Raw genomic sequence first — 22845 nt, forward strand, 5'->3', positions numbered from 1 at the left:
ATAGAGAGGAAAGGCCGTTGGCTCAGACACTGGCAATTTTCAATGCCTCAGAGCATTGAATGTCTGTTCTCTTGTCCTTGGTTGTGCAGAGTTGCATTCCTCATGCCTACCATCAGAGGGCGAGAGAGAGCAACACACAGACTGCGGGTATGTGACATGTGATGGATGACTAGATTCGCATCATCTGTTAAAAGCTAATTATGAGCTACTGACATCACGCTGGGGGAGAACTTGTGGAAGGCACATCGGATGCCACTGACCAGCTGCCTCTGCCTCTTCACAGCTGTTTTTATAAAAAAAAAGCCTCCTAAGTTTGTCATGGTAACACTTCTATTGGCCATCGCGAGCATAAGGCCTTCCCAGACCATGCCTAGACTAGTGCACGGCAACGGGTAAATACTGGAGGATTTCCAAGCAGCTTTAAATGTCCAAATTGCTGCCCGTAAAACTGTGGCGACAAGGAAAATCTCACTCGGCAGCCAGGAGCAGTAAATATTGCCTCAAGATCACAGGCCTACTGCCACAAACAGAGGTGAAGTGATGAGATAGGCCTTCCCCCAGCTTCCAGCCAGTCAGCACGAGGATCTGCTGGATTAGATGGTGCACCCTGATGCCTTGGCAACCTGGTCAATCTTTAAAACAATGAGGGCACAAAGCACACCGCCTCACCAGACAGACGCCACTAATTGACTCATCTCCTGATCTCCCGCCGCTGTTCCCAAGGCGAGCCGCCTAATTGGCTCCTTTGCCGGATGGCTGAGATAAACGAACTGCTTAAGCGGGGCATAACGAATCAGATGCCAGGGCAACACACTACTCAAACAGGGAGGCCCTGAAACGAAACTGAGCTGACATCCGGCTTCTGGACAGATGAATCCATGTCCAGCAGGGTTAGTGCTCTAGGCCTGGTGCACAGGGTCTCCTAGGCGTGGTGCACAGGGTCTCCCCTATGACAGGCTGTCATGGAGAGGAGCAAAGAGTCCCACTTGTACGCATGTCTAGGCCAACAGCTGGGAGGCTAATCCAGTTTGCTCATCTTCGGCTGGATTATAAACGTCACCGCGTGATCCTCAGCCGTGAGCTAATCCGTTTTCTCCCCCGTCCCACCTCCCCGCTCAATCAATTCCTGGTGCGGCTGAGCAGCTGTGCCCGGCAAGCGGGTGTGGGCAGGGGCACCTGTAGGAGGACGGTCATTATGGGGGGGATTACATACCTTTTCACTTTGTTCATATGTGCGTGTCCATGTGGCAGCCTGCTGATCCCTTCCCTTAAATAATGGCGAGTCACAGGTGATGGACTCAATAAAACATGGCTTAGCCCTCATGCTGGTGCATGAATACCAGCCCGAAGATAAGGTGTCCTCTCACAATGACGTTGGTGAGGCAGAGACACGCGTGACACCAGGAGCGGCATGCGACCTACGGCTGAACCGACGCTAAGGATGGACGAGCCCCTCTGAGATGCAGGGTGATCGATGGATTCACATGGGGGTGCCAGTGCTGGGCCAAGTCACACAAAGCTTAAATTTACTGGAATTACTTTGTTAGCCGGTTGTTTTTATTCTGAAGGTGTTGGTAAACCAGCAAATAAATCAAGCTCGCTCTCCATGGAGATCCCCTCAGAGGTGCTGTGCATGTTCTCTCGTTCTTTGAAGAGGGCCTCCAGTGACAGCGACTGCTAAAATAATGCACATAAAGGCTTAGACACACCGACGCATCTCCTAGTACCGACTGCAATTATCGCCCAACTGAGTGCAGCCCCGGTAACATGGGGACAAGGGAGAGGGGAGGTGGAGAGACTGCGGCAGGAGCCGGGGTCCCCTTCAAAGGCTGAGCAAGCCGGCCTCCGGAGCCCAATCCCCTTAGCAGCGGGCAGGCAGCGGGCAGGCAGCGGGCAGCCCTGGAGAGAGAGATCATGGCACTGGGCTGGAGCCAGGTCAGTGGCTGTAGAGCAGAGCGGGAAACCCGGCACTGTCACTAAAGGCAGACAAACATGGAGACACTCCCCACAGGGACCTCCTCCTCCCCCACAGGGACCTCCTCCTCCTCCTCTGAAGGTCTCTGAGCCGCCTTTGAGGAGCATGAGACAGAAACAGCAGCTCTAGATAAACTGTGGTCAGATCTTCCACATTCGCTTCTATCAACTCGTAGCGGTGAAAAGGAAGATGAAATCAGGGCAACAAAAAGGTGGAGACAGACCACAACCCTGACATTCCTTTGCAAAGCCATTTTCTCCCAATGATGGAGAACTGTCAAAGTGCCCATGTGCTGCTGCTGGAGTGACACCCAGCCTGTGACTGATGAGGCAAGCAGGGACTGTAATTGCATCTCTTACCCTCCACTTTGGAGAACCCAGAGAGAGAGATGATTGGTTCAAACATTTCACCTCTATTTGTGATCTAACCTCCTGTCCTGAGCCATCTCCGCATTCATGGGGGGGGGGGGGGGGGGGGCGTGAACATAAATGCCCCCCAGAGCTGAGAAACAGAAAAGTGCTCAAGGTATTTTAGCTACAAGAATTTAGAAAGAATGTTGGAAAGTAGGTTATTTTGATGTTTGTTAGTGTATGAGGCACAGATACATGGACATGAACCATGCCAGAGGTGCTTATATTTCAGCAGTGACAAGAGGCTGTTTGGGGTCCACAGCAGCCAGCTGTCGCTGTTAAAGGGACTCAGGCTGAACTGTCTGCCTTTGAACCAGGGACGCAATGAGGTGCTTTCGTGCCACTGAGCGAAGTGCTTCGGCGAGCTGGTGAATTGTTGGGGCTGTAAACAAAGGTGTCATCCTGGAAGTCACCTTAAGAGGCCCACTACACAAACGAAGGCAAGAAGGCAGCGTGACGAGAAGGCGCTACACCGCAGCCAGAGGGCCAAGAACAGCGAACGCGGGGGAGACAGACAGGGGAGAGATGGCCAGGATTCGGCCAGCTGTGTAACAGACAAAGCCATTGTAAAGATCAAGCGACTTCCAGACAAGAAATGAGAGATAATGGGGGGGGGGGGCAGGGGGGGTTGGGGGGAGATTGCGTGGCGCCACAGCCAGCACTAACATCCATTACATGAGTCATCCCACAGCTGCAGACCCCCCCCCCCAGCCCCCCCGACCCAAACCGGCCGAGTCCCTGGCTGCTCACAAGCACTTGAGCGGCAGCCGAAACTGAAATGCCAACAATTGCAGCAAGTGGCAGGATAGAGGTCGCAGGCAGGGACACCTGGCCTGGGGGAGGTTTCTTGGAACATGGGCATGAGTGAAGGGCAATGCAGCATGGAGGAGAGGTGGCTCAAGAGTCAGGCAGCCATTGATCTCAGAGCCACACGGCGCCCTCTACAGTCAACGGGCTGACACTGACCAACAAACACATTGCAGAGGAGTTTACAGGAGCAGTATGGCCTGCTGTGTATGTTCCAAATCAGCCACCTCCAGCCAAGACAAATATAAAGATCACTCAGAGGCACTTGATTATGAATGGTACATATGGATATGCATTTGTAAAAGCAGGGGGTTTCTGCAACCTGAACAGATGTTTTGTCATTTCCATAGACTATAAAATAAAAACCACCAATGGTAAAAACGCTTTGATCAGAGGCCTTTGTAATACAGTGGGGTACTAGTAGCCCCCTGGCCTAAAATAAACCTGAGCCTCTGCTCTGGTCTAGCCCTGTACTTGAGAGTGAAGTGGGAAGCGGGTCATATCCCCCTCCGAGCTGGAAACTACAAGTGGGGTGGTCCCCAAGAGGCCTGGTGAGGGCGCCAGAGAGACGAAAAAAAGTCACCCACCAGCAAAAGCTTTAATTGCATCAAGAAAATTCTGGTTTCTCTGCGGCTGCCTAGTCAGACTCTCCCCAGTGCCCACCCCCCCCCCCATTTAGATAGTGGTCACGAGTTTAGTGGGACATCTGCTTGCGTGTTACCGGGACAGAGGGACAGAATTAACCAGACGAAGCTTAAATGGCTCTGAGAAGCCCTGGTCCTGGTGGGAAAGACAGATTCCGACTGAGCGCGGATCATCGGCGGCTCGTTAGGGATGCGGAGCCCAATCGATCTGCTCTCCCCGACGATCTTTATTTCCCTTCCCATGGAGTGGAGCCCTTAATCGCGCTAAGCCTTTTCACGAGTCAATGAACCTGAGGGTGTGTGTATCTAATACATTCTCTCTCTCTCTCTCTCTGTTCCACCACTCCCCACCACTTTGGAAGAATAGAGAGAGACTGCATGTGTCTGTGTAAGGGGATTCGTCAGATGTCAAGCCGAGTGACCATAAAATGTGTAAGAGAGGTAACGATGGAGAGGTCAGAGGTCAAGCCGAGTGACCATAAAGTGTGTCAGAGAGGTAATGATGGAGAGGTCAGAGGTCAAGCCGAGTGACCATACAATGTATGAGAGGTGTAACGATGGAGAGGTCAGAGGTCAAGCCGAGCAACCATACAGTGTATGAGAGAGGAAACAATGGATAGGTCAGAGGTGACCATAAAGTGACCATAAAGTGTGTAAGAGGTGTAACGATGGAGAGGTCAGAGGTCAAGCCGAGTGACCATAAAGTGTGTAGGAAAGGTAACGATGGAGAGGTCAGAGGTCAAGCCGAGTGACCATAAAGTGTGTAAGAGAGGTAACGATGGAGAGGTCAGAGGTCAAGCCGAGTGACCATATAGTGTGTAAGAGAGGTAACGATGGAGAGGTCAGAGGTCAAGCCGAGTGATCATACAGTGTATGAGAGAGGTAACGATGGAGAGGTCAGAGGTCAGGCCAAACGATGGTACAGTGTGTGAAAGAGGCAGAGATGGAGAGGCCAAAGGTCAAGTTAAGTGATCACACAGTGTGTGAGAGGTAGAGATGGGAAGGTCAGATTGTCCCCTACGTCTTGGCTGTGCCTTGGATAATACGACTACTTTCACTAGAACATTTCCTCACTCCTGAAAAATGCAGCCTTCCTAATACATCCCCCCCACCACCCGAAGCTCAGCACACTTTTACCGTATTGCACATGCATAAAAACGTTAGAGGGTGTTCTGCCCTTTTTCTAGCACAGTCATGAGATTTACTCATCTATTCCCCCGAAGACCAAGCCCAAGACATTTTGTTTTTGGGTGCCTGGATGGGAGAAGGAACCTGGCTTTGGTGCTGGTACATTGGCAGATGAGCTTGGAGAGCTCCCGGCTTTTTCAAACCATTTCCACTTTAACATTTGTTCCATGTGATGTCACCCATCAAGACCGAACGAAGCATTTTACAGAATCTCACAGCTATTTTCAGCTCAAACACAGACACTGAGCTCACATTGGGCTCCTTCTGTGTTCCTCGCCGCCGCAGAGGTTACACCACCGGGGCCTTCCAGGGATTCCATACAGTATGAATGGAGCAGGCACAGATTCTCCAGTGCCCTGAGAAAGATGAAGTGGGAGGGGCCTGATGATTATACCCACCCCTTTGAGGGCAGGGCATAGTTCTCTGTCCCAGCCAATAGTGTTCAGTAACAGAAGCACAGGGGAGCTTCAGCTGAATAGGATTCACATCCAATTTTTAAACAAGACTACTGATCACAACTGACTCTTTAGATTTGTTTTCAGCAGTTAATTCCCGCGGAGAGCAAACAGAGAGCGGGCAGCTCGAATCGCGGGCCAGATACATATGTCCATGATGAAAACAGTGCCGCAGAAGCATAGGAGACGACAGAGAACGAAGGCAATTCTCAGAAGGAAACAAAAGCCAGTTCTGGCTGACGGAGCACAGGACCCTCTCAGCGACATTAACGCAGGAAGAGGCTTATTGCCCAGGGGGTCGTGGAACAGCGCAGATGGCTGTTCAGCGGCAAAAACAATATCGATGGTAATGCGGCTCCTCTCCATTTTACCACAAAACTGTCATCTCGCCTCTCCCAAGAATAACATTAGTGACAAAAAAAAAATCTCTGATGATCAAGATGTGAGGCTTCTGCCTTGAGAGGAAGTATATCACGTGAAGAAAGGATTATCACGGTGTCCTCAAAGCCCCTGGCCACTACACTCCCCAAGGGGTCACGATGCCTACATGCTTCGGATAGCGTTGGGAAAAAGAATGAACTAGAGGGGCTATAACATTGGAATTCCAGATCTGGATCCCAGTAATGCATTCATGGAAATTAAAAGTCATTATGATGTCACACAAAAGCTCCACCAATGGGAGTGGAGGCCAGTCACATGATCTGGGATTACGGCTAACATTTTAGCAGAGCAAACGGCACCATGCTCTCCAGGCATGTTCACAAGCGCACACGTGTGCTGCCTCCCCCTCAGTCGCAGCGGCCTTCATTAAAATGGACTCCTTAAAGCCACCATTTGTCTTGCTGACAGGGCTGCTATCGACTGGCTGGGATGCGCCGCATGATTCCACGCCTTTAAATGACTTCTTAGCCTGACGCTACAGTCCCCCGGTAGAGGTGGAGCTTTGTGTTGGACGTTCCGTCCCTCTGGGGTATTTGTGGGAGCTGCCATTGGTGTCTATGTGGGGGTGGGGGGGTCTGCAGTGACACCCCCCATAAAATCTGCAAACCCCTATACTGTGAGCCCAGACCGCATACATTGTCACCTGTCTACCACCACTCCCTCCCCTGGTCGCAGACCGGCTGCACGTGTTCCGGTCCGATTTACACATCCTGACAGACTCTAGAGCACCTTCTGCTTTCACTGGGATTCCATCACTTACCACGCGGCTTAATTGGCTGGAGATGAGCTTCCGATTTTATTCCCATCTTTTCACCCTTAATCCTGCCCAGAGATGAATAATTGGATATTTGCTTTTTCCCCCTAACGATTGAAATCATCCGGCAACGCTGGCTTTTAATGGGAACCAAGAGCGATCGCTTTCTGCATGTTCATTTTCCCTGCTGGCTCCCCGGAGTGGATGCAACTCGCAGCGTTGATTTGTCAGACGTAATAAAGTCACAGGGGTGTGGCTGAACCTCCCCCGGTCCGTCTCCGGCAGCCCCCCTCCCCCTCCCCCTCCCCACTCTGCCTGGTCCATAAATTGCAGTTTCAGTGCCACTGATCATAAACGAAAATAAAACTCCAGAGATATAAATATGAATAACAGTGAAGCCCCACAGACATAAACAGGTAGGTCAGCTTTCTCAGAGACTCGCAAGTATATAAGAATAATAAGAGAAGCTTGTTTGCAGCCCCTCCAGATGGACCACACTCAGTGTGTTACAAGTCACTGGGACCTGACAGAGTCCCTCAGGTCCGAAATGAGGCTTTACTTGCCCATTTATGAGACTGTTCAAGCCCAACCTGCACAGAGATGATCAGAAGGTCCTTGAAGTCACAATACGTATGGGCACTATCTCGACTTGCCTGTAGGGGCAGAAGCGAGACCAGCGCTGGAAGGTGTTCCCACCCAGTTCTGGGTACAGAGGCAGTGAGGGAGCAGCAGCATAAAGTGGTCGGGGATGGCAGCCCCAGTGCATCATGGAATAAAAAAATGTGTTTTTGTCCTGAGTAAATCCCATATAGCCCATATATAAAGTCATGACAGGGACTCGGGGGGGAAAACAATCAGTCAGTCAATCAAATTTTATTTCATATGGCATTTTTTTTATGACCAGTTTGTGGTAAGGCACTTCATGGTAGATTTTCTGAGGCAAATCAAAAAGGACCAATCAAAAGACAATTTACCAGAGGGAATCAAAATAATTCAGTGGCAGAAACAATATCAATGATAATGCAGCTTCTTCTTGCAATTTTGCCCCAAAACGACTCCTCCCCACCCAAGAGTGTAACCTTTAGGGGAACAAACATTTGCAATTGTAATGGAAGGTTATTTAGAAGACTGACATCATCCCCCAGAGAAACGCCAGTAGCTGGAATCACCAAAAGCTTCACGGCACATTTTCCAGGAAAAGAAACTGGAAAACTTAATTTGCCACTCAAGGAAAAAACCCTAAATATTCCCTGACCCCCTTCAGGAAGGAAATGAGTGAATGGTGGGCCGCATACAGAACTGCTACGCGTCGGCGAGATTCGGCTGACGGTGACAGAGATCTCTAACCACAGTGCCTTACACCACGGCCTGGGATTTCCACCGGCTGCTCACATTCTGCCATACAGCTATTAGGCTCTATCCCCAGCTCTGTCTGTGCACAGTTTGCATGTCCCTCCCTCTGAGGGTAAAGGTTCACACCAGGTCCTCCAGACCAGATCATGCAGTCAGGGGAACACAGTGTGTGTGCCCTGTGATGCACTGGCATTCCATCCCGGGTGTCTCCCACCTGTCCTGGATAAGTGGCTATAGAAGACGGATGGATGGATGGATGAATGGATGGATGATTTCCTGCTATTAGAAGGTGGACAACATTGATGGGAATGAAATTAAATGAAATGGCACGTCCATGCAGTCACAACATCACAGACATTCTTTGGCCTGGAAGCAAACGCACCTGCCTTCAGCCTCAGCGCCAGCAGCAGCCGCTCGACCTGATGTGTCTGTGCGGCTTCACTGCTATGCAACCCTCAGCTAGGGGTATCGGTACGACGCAGCACATGCGACGACGCAGCACATGCGACGACTCAGCCGGCGGCGGGAGAGGCCCGGAGCGGCCCGTCGCCCCACTGTAATTTTAGAGCTTGGCTCCACATGACAGAGGCGTTTTTGACTTCACACAGACGTCTTTCCCTATCTGGGCCATCTAAACCCACGCAGCTCCAGGCGGGAAGCCTCGCCGCAAGGGGAAAGCTCTCCTCCGGTGACGGAGCCGCTTCTTTGTGCTCATCCACAGCCAGACTTTTTTGCTTCATGCTCTTTGTAGCGACAGCGAAGCCCCTGAGCCACGGACAGCCTGCAGCAGACTGAGGCCAAGTGATTTTTATGAATGGAAGCACGTATACAAACACGCCAATGTGCTTCATCCTATTCCAGCACATAGACTCACATTAAAGGCTGCAGGACATTTGTCTTCTTTAGATGTAAGTGGCAGTGAGCTTTATATTCATCTATCTTCTATATCCACTTATCCAGTACAGGATCTTGGCATGCATGCTCAATCACTCACTATTGGCAATTCCGAGACGCCGCCTGTCCTAATTGCATGACTTGCAGCCTTGCAGAGCAGCACCGGCAAACACAAGAGAGCATGCAAACGCCAAACCCACAGAGCTGGAGATGGGAATGGAACCACAAGCCGCCAGGGCTGAGACCACAGCACCCACAGCAAGCAGGCCCAGAATCTTGTCAGAATACCTTATGGGTCGGTCATGACAGGGACAAGTGGCCAGGCTCAAAAATGAGCCATCGCTGATCAGCTCTTACAAGCTGCCTGTCCACACCCACTGCATACTGGGAGGGGCTTGTTCATACCTGGGGGAGCCCTCAAATTGAGGAAACCCACAATGTATGTCAGAAGCGAGGGGAGGGCATCACTAATGCAGCATGCAAATCCCTCAGTCACCTGACTCTCCTTCAAGAGACTCACCCCACAGTTATTAATATTTCTAAGTTTTATCAAAAATAGTATCCTTTTACCTTTTATGCATCAGATGTAATGTGCCAAAACCAGGGGTCTCAAACTCCAGTCCTGGGGGGCCGGAGCCCTGTGTAGCTTAGCTCTTTCCCTGTTCCACCACAAATGATTCAGCTGAAGAGCTGTGTGGTAATTAGCACGAGGAGTTGAATCAGGTGTGTTAAATGAGGGTGAATCAAAAACTGTGTAGGGCTCCGGCCCCCCAGGACTGGAGTTTGAGACCCCTGGCCAAAACCCTTAATTGTAACCACCTTCGAACAACTGCATACCACTACATAAATATAACTAACATGAATAAAATTGAAAATACTGATACTGTCTTTTAGTTCATAACAGGCCAAATGACCTTTATTAGCAAAGTGTGCTTATTATCCCTAAAGCATTCACGCACCCATCACTGGGCCGAAAAACATGCCTTAACATGAAGAGGACGCCAGATAACACACTGTAGTACTACAATATGAAGACATTGCCATCTTAACAATGGGTTTGAGCTGAGCCTACACCTCTCACTCCCTTTAACCTTATCCTTTGGGACAGACTGTTCACTTCAGCATTACACTTTGGGACAGACTGGTCACTTCAGCATTATATTTTGGGACAGACTGCACACTTCAGCATTAGACTCTGGGGCAGACTTCTTGCTTTAGCAATTCACTTTGGGACAGACTGGACCTCTTAAGCATTACACTCTGGGACAGACTGCAGGCTTCAGCATTACACTCTGGGACAATCTCCACGCTTCAGTATTACACTCTGGGACAGACCTCTTGCTTCAGCATTACACTCTGGGACAGACTGCATGCTTCAGCATTACACTCTGGGACAGACTGCATGCTTCAGCATTACACTCTGGGACAGACTTCTTGCTTTAGCAATTCACTTTGGGACAGACTGGACCTCTTAAGCATTACACTCTGGGACAGACTGCAGGCTTCAGCATTACACTCTGGGACAGACTGCAGGCTTCAGCATTACACTCTGGGACAGACTGCATGCTTCAGCATTACACTCTGGGACAGACTGCAGGCTTCAGCATTACACTCTGGGACAGACTGCTCGCTTCAGCATTACACTCTGGGACAGACTGCTCCCTTCGCATTACACCTTAGGACAGACTGCTCCCTTCGCATTACACCTTAGGACAGACTGCTCCCTTCGCATTACACCTTAGGACAGACAGCTCCCTTCGCATTACACCTTAGGACAGACTGCTCCCTTCGCATTACACCTTAGGACAGACTGCTCCCTTCCCATTACACCTTAGGACAGACTGCTCCCTTCGCATTACACCTTAGGACAGACTGCTCCCTTCGCATTACACCTTAGGACAGACAGCTCCCTTCGCATTACTCCTTAGGACAGACTGCTCCCTTCGCATTACACCTTAGGACAGACTGCTCCCTTCGCATTACACCTTAGGACAGACTGCTCCCTTCGCATTACACCTTAGGACAGACTGCTCCCTTCGCATTACACCTTAGGACAGACAGCTCCCTTCGCATTACCCCTTAGGACAGACAGCTCCCTTCGCATTACCCCTTAGGACAGACAGCTCCCTTCGCATTACACCTTAGGACAGACAGCTCCCTTCGCATTACATCTTAGGACAGACTGCTCCCTTCGCATTACACCTTAGGACAGACAGCTCCCTTCGCATTACACCTTAGGACAGACTGCTCCCTTCGCATTACACCTTAGGACAGACTGCTCCCTTCGCATTACAGACCCCTTCACCTCTTTTTTTGAGAAACTTTATTTTTCCCATTGGGACAGACTGCACACCTGCAACCTTGCGGAACAAACTGCTCCTTTTCACCTCATTCTTTGAGGCATACTGCACACTTCGTAGAACCTGCTGGGATATTCTCCTCCCTTTGGGACAGCCTGCTCCCTTTTCATCTTAGGGAGGTGCTGCAGACTTTGGCCTCATCCTTCTGAGACAGACTGCTCCCTTTCCTTTAGTGGGAGAAGCCATATTATAATTTGTTTTTCTTTAGGGGAATTAGTGTGGGGGGATGTGAAACTCCAGTCTTATTTACGGGGCCTGTTTATGAGCGATTCATGGGAAATGCTATAAAGTGAGGGGGTAGCGACCTCGGAGAGGGAAGAGCCAGCAAGCCTGAGGAGGTGTTTCTGGAAGAGCTGAGGAGCGCGGCGCACAGGGTGAGTCTGGGACACATCCTATGGTGGCAGGTAACAAAATTTAAAGAGATATGAGCTCACTGGCTGAGACTGCAGCGGTCACAAATGCCCCATATTCCTCTGTGACAAACCCAACCACCCTCCAACAACGGTGAAAACAGATGTCACTCTGTCGCTGTCCCCCACACCTCATTTTCTTCGTGTTTCACCCTCTCTTTCTCCCTACACCAAATCTGCCAGTCCCCCCTCCCCTCCAGCTTTTTCATATGCCTTGTTGATGCAAAGTGGGAGCAGAGCGAATGGCAACAAATAATTATGATAATGCAGCCGCAAGCTTGCGGCAAGAGTAGGAACTATGGCAGCAGCAATGTTTACAGAAGGGTGGTAAGGAGCCATTTAAACAATCACGGAAATTACATACAATAATCATAGTAATGATACTGATAAAGAACGCGAGCGGCTCATGATTTTACATATTCACAAGGCACAGACAGCTGCTGCCAGCCAGCCTCACATACGGCCCCCAAGAGGAGCCGGGAGACCAGAAGCCAGCAGCAGAAAACGGGGAAGCAAAGCGGGCCTCCATTTGGGAGGAAAGAGCATCCAGTTGTGGCAGCTGATTTATAGTGGATGTAACTTTGAAACTATCGAACACACACCATTGCTGTGAGGCTGCTGTCACCATGCCGACTGTAAGGTGGGCAGACCAAGAAAACTCCCTCTAGCCTCACACACACACACACACACACACACTCCAGTCTGCCTTAACACGTCTCATTCACCAGGGACTGTTCCCCAACGGGACCCGCATCTTTATGGCAAGCCCATAAACCAATAGTGTTTTCGTTTTGTGAGGGACATCGTGGAGAGCTCTCCCAAGTGTTGATTTTCTTGCTGTTGTACCTTAGAGCCTGATGCTTAAGTTAAATATCTTCTGCTAAAATAGTCATAAAAGGATAAAAGCTGCAAAAAATATTGCACCAAGGCATCACATGAGTAAACAATTAGAATAATAAGAAAAAAACAGCAAAATGCCAAGCTAGCCCCAAGCCACATGTTCACAGGGAAATGACAAAAAAGTGGAAAATATTATTATTAAAATAGAAATGAAAATAAGAGAGTGGCAGCTATTAGCTGCAGAGCCAAAAGCACCCATGAAATTAGCCCAGGTGCATGACAGCAAATGATGCAATTAAGGTGGTTAGTGGGACTCTGCCCAACCCCGCCACCCCACAGAAAGGCATCGCTGCTGTCCCCGCTGCCCCATAAGAGTAGATGCTTATCCCCAGCAGTGAAAGGCTGTGAGAAGAAGGACACAGAGAACATGCAGTGCTGAGATGCTGTGAGAAACTGACTTGGAGATATGAGGGGGCGTGGCCTTCCTGGGCCAGGGGCGTGGCCTTCCTGGGCCAGGGGCGTGGCTATTGGGGGCAGGGCAAGGTCAGGTGAGGAGCCTGCTGTGCTCTCATTCTGCCCCACTCTTTCAGGGACCCATCTCCACTCCTGTGTCGATAGCAGAGGCCATATTCCTTCCCTCTCCCTGGGTGTCTGTGGTAATTTTACCGAGTAGAGTTATTATCAATACTACACCCATCCTTCCATGTTCTCTAACTACTTTTCCAGGGCAATTCTTTGTCTTCTTTTTCCTTCTACTTATTCTTCATCTTCTTCTAATAATAATGTATTCATTATTATTTTTACAGTTATATTAATAATAATTTCCACTTCCTATAACCAACTTTCCAGTGTAACCTATACAACTTACAGCACTAATTGCAGTATTATGCTGTTCTTACATTCTTTGTCTCTCTCAAATAATCCAGGTTAAGTGTTTCGCCAAGGGGGGGGGGCGGTTTGGTGTCCCATTGGGCAATTGTTCTGATAAAAGCCCACATCCCATAACCTGCATGATTAGCCTCAGAGGCAGATTTGCAGACGCTCGGTGGGGTACTGGGGGGGGATTAAATAGCAGTATATGGTCTCTTAAGGGCCAGCTTATGCGCTTTGCCCTCTGTCTGCCTGGCTTGTTTAAATGCAGGGTTAGGCCGCGGGTCTCTGGGAAGGGGGGGGGGTAACGGGATGGGAGGTAGCGGGAAGTGGGACCTGACTGCCCTCTGTCTGCCCGGCAGGAAGTACTTGGGAATGAACACCTACCTGTCAGAGAAAGCAATGCACACAGGGGTTAGGCGAGGAGCGCAGGAAGTGAAGGGAACCGCATGTCTCTCCCTTTCTTACTCTCATGGAGCGCAGGAAGTGAAGGGAACCGCATGTCTCTCCCTTTCTTACTCTCATGGAGCGCAGGAAGTGAAGGGAACCGCATGTCTCTCCCTTTCTTACTCTCATGGAGCGCAGGAAGTGAAGGGAACCGCATGTCTCTCCCTTTCTTACTCTCATGGAGCGCAGGAAGTGAAGGGAACCGCAAGTCTCTCCCTTTCTTACTCTCATGGAGCGCAGGAAGTGAAGGGAACCGCATGTCTCTCCCTTTCTTACTCTCATGGAGCGCAGGAAGTGAAGGGAACCGCATGTCTCTCCCTTTCTTACTCTCATGGAGCGCAGGAAGTGAAGGGAACCGCATGTCTCTCCCTTTCTTACTCTCATGGAGCGCAGGAAGTGAAGGGAACCGCATGTCTCTCCCTTTCTTACTCTCATGGAGCGCAGGAAGTGAAGGGAACCGCAAGTCTCTCCCTTTCTTACTCTCATGGAGCGCAGGAAGTGAAGGGAACCGCATGTCTCTCCCTTTCTTACTCTCATGGAGCGCAGGAAGTGAAGGGAACCGCATGTCTCTCCCTTTCTTACTCTCATGGAGCGCAGGAAGTGAAGGGAACCGCATGTCTCTCCCTTTCTTACTCTCATGGAGCGCAGGAAGTGAAGGGAACCGCAAGTCTCTCCCTTTCTTACTCTCATGGAGCGCAGGAAGTGAAGGGAACCGCATGTCTCTCCCTTTCTTACTCTCATGGAGCGCAGGAAGTGAAGGGAACCGCATGTCTCTCCCTTTCTTACTCTCATGGAGCGCAGGAAGTGAAGGGAACCGCATGTCTCTCCCTTTCTTACTCTCATGGAGCGCAGGAAGTGAAGGGAACCGCATGTCTCTCCCTTTCTTACTCTCATGGAGCGCAGGAAGTGAAGGGAACCGCATGTCTCTCCCTTTCTTACTCTCATGGAGCGCAGGAAGTGAAGGGAACCGCAAGTCTCTCCCTTTCTTACTCTCATGGAGCGCAGGAAGTGAAGGGAACCGCATGTCTCTCCCTTTCTTACTCTCATGGTCTCCCTCTCTCCCCCGTCTCTTTCTCTCTCTCCTTCGCTCATTCTTTGTCCCCATCTCCTTTTCTCTCCCTCCTTCTTCCTCACTCACTCCCTCTCACTATCCCCCCCTCTCCTTCATTCACTCTCTTTTTCTCTCCCCCTCTTACTCACTTGCTCCCTCTGCCCCCCTTCACTCACTCTCTCCCTCTCTAGCTCTCTCTCTCTATCACTCTCCCTCTCTCATTCCCTCCTTCCTCTCTCTCTCTCTTTCCCCCTCTGTATTATCTCCAGGGTGAAATAGCTTTTCCAGAAACCATATATGAGCGCTCGTAACATGAGCTGAGTTGACACATTGTTTCAACTGCAGCTGCTCTGATGCCTAATGTAGCAAGTCAGGGGTCCAGGCTACCAGACACGCCATACGGTACACAGAGCTTCATACTCAGGCAGAAGCTATCTGAGAGTCACCTTGATAAGGGAATTAATGAGAAACACATGACAAAATAAAATCCATCCATCCATCCATCACACATAACTGTAGACAATAATAAGCATAATAATAATAATCTCTATCTTCTTCTCCTATCAGCTTCACGCTCTCAGATTTCTTGTCCTTCCTTTAATTAAAGGTAATTTTATATATTTGCATGCATTTGCATGAGTGACATGTGCAGCCAAGTCATTATTGCATCAGCAGGGAAAACAACAAAGTTCCCATGATGCACTTCTAAAAATAAAACCTACTTCTTTGTACTCTACCCCCTTCCTCAATTCCCAGAGTAACATCCATGTTTCACAGGAACTCACTTTGGGGGGGGGGGGGGGAACGTGTGACACCCGTGCTTCGCAAATAAACAACCCAAACAAGGCCAAACATGGACAAACAAGCCAGACCGGCCACACATAAATATTTACAGCTGACATGTCATGCTGTTTTTTTGTAACTTCACCTAAATAATAATAGCAGTGGAATAAAGTTGTCTGTTTCAACAGCTTCGTGTTTTACCACCAAATGGTGTCTCACTGCATCATGAGACCCCTGGTGACAGCCTTCATGTGCTGATACGCTTCACAGACCCTCAGCAGTCCCAGACAAGCGCGTACAAGCCACCTACCTCGCGCTCCTTCAGCTTCATGGCCAGCAGCAGCTGGTTGCGGTGATTGGTCAGGGCCTCGCGGTAGTTCCCCTTGGAGAAGAAGGCCGAGCCCAGGTTGCCATGGGCGCGGCACTCGCCCGTTTGGTCACCTGTCCATGACAGCAAAGATGGCAGAGTTACAGAGAGGAGAGACGCCACGGAAACAGCAGCCAGGCCTTAAATGCATGACAATATCACCAAGAGAGTGTCTCAGCTAGTCCCTATCACGTCAGACGGCTCTACGCCGCACTGTGGTACAGAAGTGTGGTTTGTAAACTAGTCCTAGGCACTATACTGCAGTCACGCTCCACTGCAGCTGTTCCGGGCTGTATGGTTCTGCATCATCACATGTTCCGTGTTCTCTTACATCGTTAACGCTCCTAATGAGGATCCCGCTCTCGCAGCTGCGGTGCTACAGTCAGATCTGCACGCTCGGCAGGGATCTCCAGCACGCCAAGGTACCTGACAGCCTCTCATGCCAGTTCTGGCTGGTTCCCAGTAGGTGGCTAGTGGGGAGCCCTGTTATTTCTCTCTGACAGCCCATAGTGTCCAAGCTCCACACCCCCCATCAGCCCCCATGAGGGAAGGGATAACACAGGCAGCAATGACTGTGACTGGTAAGGGACACTTTGCGGCCTGCACTGCTAACCACCCCAACGCACACACTCACTCACTCACTCTCACACACACTCACACACACACACACACACTCACACTCACACATCTAGGGGTGGAGAATATCAGAAAAATTCATCATGATTTTTTTTAAAGCAGGATTACAATCCACAATTTTATCATGATTCTTTTTCAGGTTGGTTTGTAAAACAATTTAGCAAGTTTCTGAACAGTACAAGCAAAGTAATTGCCTTATTAAAAAGAAACAGCAGCATATTCTTTTGGGTGTCTTCTTTTGAGGTGGTTAAAAAGGTTCATCGTGTTACCTTAGCAAGTTTTGCAAATAATTATTGTTTGCGCAGTGTCAGTTTTGTAAAATCCAAACAAGTTCTATTATACAGACATCAAATTCTTTTTAGGGACCAACTCTTCCATGTCGTCAATGCCGCAACATTGCCAAATAGGGAAATGTGTTGCATGTTGCACGTTGGATGATGGAATGAGGGTGCGAAAGGGAGAGAGAGAAAGAAATCCAAGGTACTGTTTGCAGTTACTGGTTTATTGGTGTGTTGAAATAGATTATGCTCACAAAACAACCTGAGATGCATGTATCAGCTGTAGAACTGCAACTGATATCAACAGTGCACAGTAGCATGATACACTTTTAATTGTTCACGATCTAATACGGTTAAATCACACACACCAACATATAGCACACACACACACACACATGCACAGTTGCACTCAGCCAAGTACAAATGCAAAAACACTGCAGTGTAAAACAGCCTGCTGCACACACATGCCTTACTTCACACTCACACATTGTCACTTCTCCCCCTCACGGTGCTTCTCACATACACACACACACACACACACACACACACACACACACACACACACACACACGTGCACGGTCATGTGGGGTGCTAATTGCCTGTGTCCCGCAGATTGTGAAGAGCATGCTGCAGCCCTGACTGTGACTTCACATGCTGCAGGCTGCCGTCAGACCCGTGGTCCTGTGCCACCCACAAACCCGCGGTCCTGTGCCACCCACAAACCCGCGGTCCTGTGCCACCCACAAACCCGCGGTCCTGTGCCACCCACAAACCCACGGTCCTGTGCCACCCACAAACCCACGGTCCTGTGCCACCCACAAACCCATAGGAGCCGCTATCCTGCGCTGCTGTCAGAGCTGCCGTCCTGCGCTGTCGGTCTCCCTAAATGGCTGGAACCTGTCGCACACTGTGACCTCAGCACAGATTCCCACACTGGAACAGGAAGCCAAATACATCCTTACAGTCAGCTACGGCGATCCCTGCCAGAGACCCCCAGGTCCCTGCCTCCCAGTTCGTAGTACAGACTGGGATTCCCTGGGCCGTCAGCTGAGAACCCCCCTCCGCCACCTTGAAAACACATTAATCAGTGGCTAATGGGTACATGTCAGGACAACAGGGGGGTGAAGTAGCTCTGGGACCAGGACAACAGGGTCTATCAAGATACAGGAGATGTGACAGGGGATGTTCGGTATGCTACAGTCCAGAGCTGGGAGATGTGACAGGGCATGTTCGGTATGCTACAGTCCAGAGCTGGGAGATGTGACAGGGTATGTTCGGTATGCTACAGTCCAGAGCTGGGAGATGTGACAGGGCATGTTCGGTATGCTACAGTCCAGAGCTGGGAGATGTGACAGGGCATGTTCGGTATGCTACAGTCCAGAGCTGGGAGATGTGACAGGGCATGTTCGGTATGCTACAGTCCAGAGCTGGGAGATGTGACAGGGGCATGTTCGGTATGCTACAGTCCAGAGCTGGGAGATGTGACAGGGCATGTTCGGTATGCTACAGTCCAGAGCTGGGAGATGTGACAGGGCATGTTCGGTATGCTACAGTCCAGAGCTGGGAGATGTGACAGGGCATGTTCGGTATGCTACAGTCCAGAGCTGGGAGATGTGACAGGGCATGTTCGGTATGCTACAGTCCAGAGCTGGGAGATGTGACAGGGGCATGTTCGGTATGCTACAGTCCAGAGCTGGGAGATGTGACAGGGCATGTTCGGTATGCTACAGTCCAGAGCTGGGAGATGTGACAGGGCATGTTCGGTATGCTACAGTCCAGAGCTGGGAGATATGAAAGGGCATGTTCGGTATGCTACAGTCCAGAGCTGGGAGATGTGACAGGGCATGTTCGGTATGCTACAGTCTACAGCTGGGCGGTATCACCAAAAATTAATCACGGTATTTCTCAAAGTTATATCGGTTTCACAGTATATGATGGTATTATTTTTTAAGCACCACTGGGCGTTTACCACATTTTACAGGACACATTTTTGCATTATTCTCACAGGGAGGGGCTGGACGAGTGTGTGCGTGCACACGCGCCTACATTGTAGTGGTGCTGTGTGAAGTTTGGCGAATGAGACTAAAACCGCACCGTTGGTATCAATAATGGTATTTAATATCGATTAGTATCTGAGAATCGATTTTTTTGACAACCCCAGTGTCTCATTATTTTCAGCTCCAGTGTCAGCTATATCTTCCGTTTCTGATCTTTCGTGGTACATTTTTAGTGGTGCAGCAGTGGAAAAAGGTCCCCCCCAATAATAATTTCTAGCTGCGGCACTTTACGAACGTTGTGTAGCCTATTTAAACCGGTATTCATATCATAACAATAATAAAAAATGGTTTTCGGTATGAACCGGTATAGCGTCCAACGCTGCTACAGTCCACACATGGGTGATAGGGACTCTTCCTGTTCATTTCCACATAAGTCATGCGAGACACCACCTCATCCGCTCAGGGACAAAGGACACTGGACGTTCCACATCCCTCCGTCACGGCCTCCGCGACTGGTCGACCTGAGACCGATGACCATCTAACCACGCTGTAAGCCCTGGAGAAGGTGCGAGCCCTGGAGAGGAGGGGGCTCACACAGCACACAGTAATGTTCCCATAGAGACGTTTGGAAGAGCCACATATTGTCACACTTCGTCATGCTCAAACAGTCCAAATCTCACAAGGTTTTTAGCACAAAACACACTCATGTTGTTGCCCAGTCCATCCAAGTCTCCAAGCTTTCCTCCTGATCTATTCCTCAGACATTTAGTCCAGGAAATTTCCTAACTAAACACATCACTTTCACAGACAAATTATTTGCAATTCATTCATTCAGCTTTTCAGGTTTGAACCAAAACCCCACTGGTGCTTCTTCCTGGCCTAACGAGGATCTGAGCAGAGCTATTCACAGGTGTCCAGCTCCTGCTCACCTAGAGTTTTGGCCACATCCAAATCCTGCTGCATATAGCTGATGCTCTTCTCTGTGTTGCCGAGCGACCAGTAAGCAGAGCTCAGTGCAGAGAAGACAGAGCCGCGCAGCTTTAAGCTGCAGGTGCCAATCTTCAGCGCCGCCTCCAGCACCACCACCGACGCCCCCTGGTGGCTGGCTGTCAGCAGCTCCTGGCCAATGACCGAAACCACCACAAAGGGGCTCTTGTCCAGCTTCATCTTCTGTAGCTGCTGGTAGGTGGGCTCCAAGGACTCTGCGGGAGGAGGAGGAGACGGGATTCAGCAATGAAGAAAAACAGAAACAAGTGGATGCTTGCTACCAGGTGGTACAGGGTACATTTTAATTAGCATCTGCCACCTGAGGCACCAGGCAATGGTGCTTGATTTGAGGTAGAGAGGAAGCTAGTATTCTCCAAGCTGGTCAAGAAGCAAGGCATCAGAGCGGTCAGATAGAGGCATGCTGCTCACGCAGACATGGGATTACGGGTGGACAAACAAAGAGAGCTACAGGTACGCCTATGGCCGCAATAACAGCCATTACTCACACAGCTGTGTTTTAGTCTGGAGAAAAGGCTCCAAAATGAGGCCATTCAACGTGGCAGCCTATACTTCAGACCGATCCTTTTAGTGGCCGTCTGACAGCTGCCTAGAGCGCAGCACTCGCGGTGAAAGAGCATCATAAAGAAGACGGTAAAGCCTGTCACGGGAACGATGGTGAAATCCAGCACAGGGCCACGGACGCAGCACTGAGAGCGGCATGGCGGACTCATTAGGGTGATCAAAGGCGTGGGGGAAGGAGAGATGGCAGAGGATGAAAGGAGATTCATGGGAGGACATGAGAAAGTTCGGAAGATTCATGGAGAACATGACAAGAGAAATTGGCGGTTTGTGCAAATGTGCAGAGCAGGACATCTCAAAGGATCACATAATGGCCGTCGGTGCGAGAACATGGGGAGGACACGCTAATTCCCCCCCCCCCCACACACACACACACACACATATCAAACCCACAACCCTGAGGGCCACGGCAAAATCCCCTCAGTGACGATGGCCAAACAGCGGCTCATATAAACGTTTCCCGATGAGCCACCAGAATCACGGTTTTCTAGCTCTCTGGGTTCACCAGAATAAATCAGAGCTGTCATCTCAGTGAGGGGGGCTGGCCGGGGGGGGGCACTTAGAGAAGATAGCATGTGAGCGTACGCAATCTGTACTTGGAGACGATCAAAACAGAGGCCATCAGACTGTCACAGGTGATTGTGTGATCCGAAGCCTGGCTTTGTTATGGACGCCCCGCCACCCACTCCAAGCCGCTCCCAGGAAACATGGGGAAAATGGGAAGGCTGAGGCAGGCAAGGTGACCTCTGGGAAGGGGAACGGACCCCTGGGAGGACCGAAACCAGAGGCACACACATAAATCAATGCTGGACTATGGGGGGGGGGGGGCTGGAGTGGACGGGGCAGAGGTGACATCTCCAGCAGGGTTTGAGGTGAGGGGACGTGCGGCAGAATCTGAAGCAGAGCGCCTGGTCCACAGAGTCAGGCGACAAGATGCTTATGTGATGCCTTCATCCAAAGCAAAACATGCACGTCTGCTAATCTTAGCTTCTCTAAGAACTGCTCTGTCGGTCCCCAGAGACTTCTGCAGTATCACTGCAAATTATGTGATTTCAGCATGGGGCATTTCTGGCCCATTAAAGCCAAAGGCACACAGATGTCAGAAATCAGCCATCCTGTACAAACAGCCCTTTCTCATTCACAAGCCCTTCGAGGAACTTGGAATATCTGGCAGGAGTGACGTATGACTCAGGATGACGTGTAAAATGTGATCACAAATCAAGGTACAAAAATATATACATTACTCTATAAGTGTAGATCTGCATTTTGATCAGGTCTGTCAATGTACACAAGGGTACCAGCAGGAATTGAAGGGACCAGGGCACCACACAGGAACCAATCTTAGGGACAGTGACACAGGAATCTCAATCCGCCATTTCAGAGCAGCTCGCTGTCCTCCAATTGTCAAACTGTACTATAAGTGAAGTTTTTGAGTGGGGGTCCCAGAAAGAGTAAATGGACCCCTGTGTGGTGCTCTATTAGCTAGCAGGGAGGTACTGTGGCCTCACACCTCACACTGGGGTCTACATGCTGCCTGTGGCTCTGTGTGTGTGAACGCCCACATTTGCTCAGGTATACTTCACATTCAGTGCAGCCTTCCCTCCCACAATCCAAACGTAGGCAGTGAGGGGGACTGGTGAAACTACATTGTAGTGTATGACCATGGTGGCTATAGTATGTGACCACAGTGACTGTAATGTGCAACCATACTGATCACAATGATAGGCTGGCATGCTGCAGAAGGCCTCGCATCTCATGCCCCGTGTCCGGTTCCAGACTCGCCGAGACCCTGCACTACTTACAAATTTACAGAAAATAGATGGATTGCATCCAGACTTTAGACAATGGATTCAATACTGTATTTCAGGAAGGATGTACCATCAAGAGATACATCATTCATTTGTAGGATTTGCTTGATTATTAAGTTAGGGTGTTGCTGTATTTTTCTTCTGATAGCTTCATGATCCAAACTGTTAAAACAAGGATAAAACTGATAACATTCAAATTCAACAGGCAAACAGTGGAAATCTATCTTTCTCATTCATAAAATAGGCAGGGGTCATTTTCCCAGTGATATGGAAACAGCAGTAGAAAACCACAAAGAAACCACATGAAACCATAAAACAAAACCTAAAGAAAGGTCAGAACTTCACATCAAAGACCTGAAGTGAACGTACGCAGCAGGGCAGCAAGCGGTGGCCAACCCCATGCGCCAGACACACTCAAAGACCTTTGTGGTCAAACAGAATGTTTCTGAATTCAACATAACAACCCACCCCCCACCCCACCAGAAAAACCCATGTAGGAAACTCTGGATAA

The 22845-nt window shown here is 49.9% G+C and overlaps 1 protein-coding gene across 6 annotated transcripts in view; it reads right to left on the reverse strand.

Moving 5' to 3' along the window:
* The window catches only part of LOC111850556 (tetratricopeptide repeat protein 28-like), a 240536-nt gene that overhangs the window by 73912 nt on the left and 143779 nt on the right, over nt 1-22845 (reverse strand). For all 6 annotated transcript variants that reach the window (XM_072709145.1, XM_072709146.1, XM_072709148.1 and 3 more), the window contains 2 exons: nt 19890-20162; nt 15993-16123 (listed from right to left, as the gene is read on the reverse strand). In XM_072709145.1, coding sequence (XP_072565246.1) covers nt 15993-16123; nt 19890-20162 — 404 coding nt within the window. The remainder of the gene's footprint in view (nt 1-15992; nt 16124-19889; nt 20163-22845) is intronic.

This window comes from Paramormyrops kingsleyae, chromosome 2 (assembly GCF_048594095.1).
Source record: "Paramormyrops kingsleyae isolate MSU_618 chromosome 2, PKINGS_0.4, whole genome shotgun sequence".
NCBI lineage: Eukaryota > Metazoa > Chordata > Actinopteri > Osteoglossiformes > Mormyridae > Paramormyrops > Paramormyrops kingsleyae.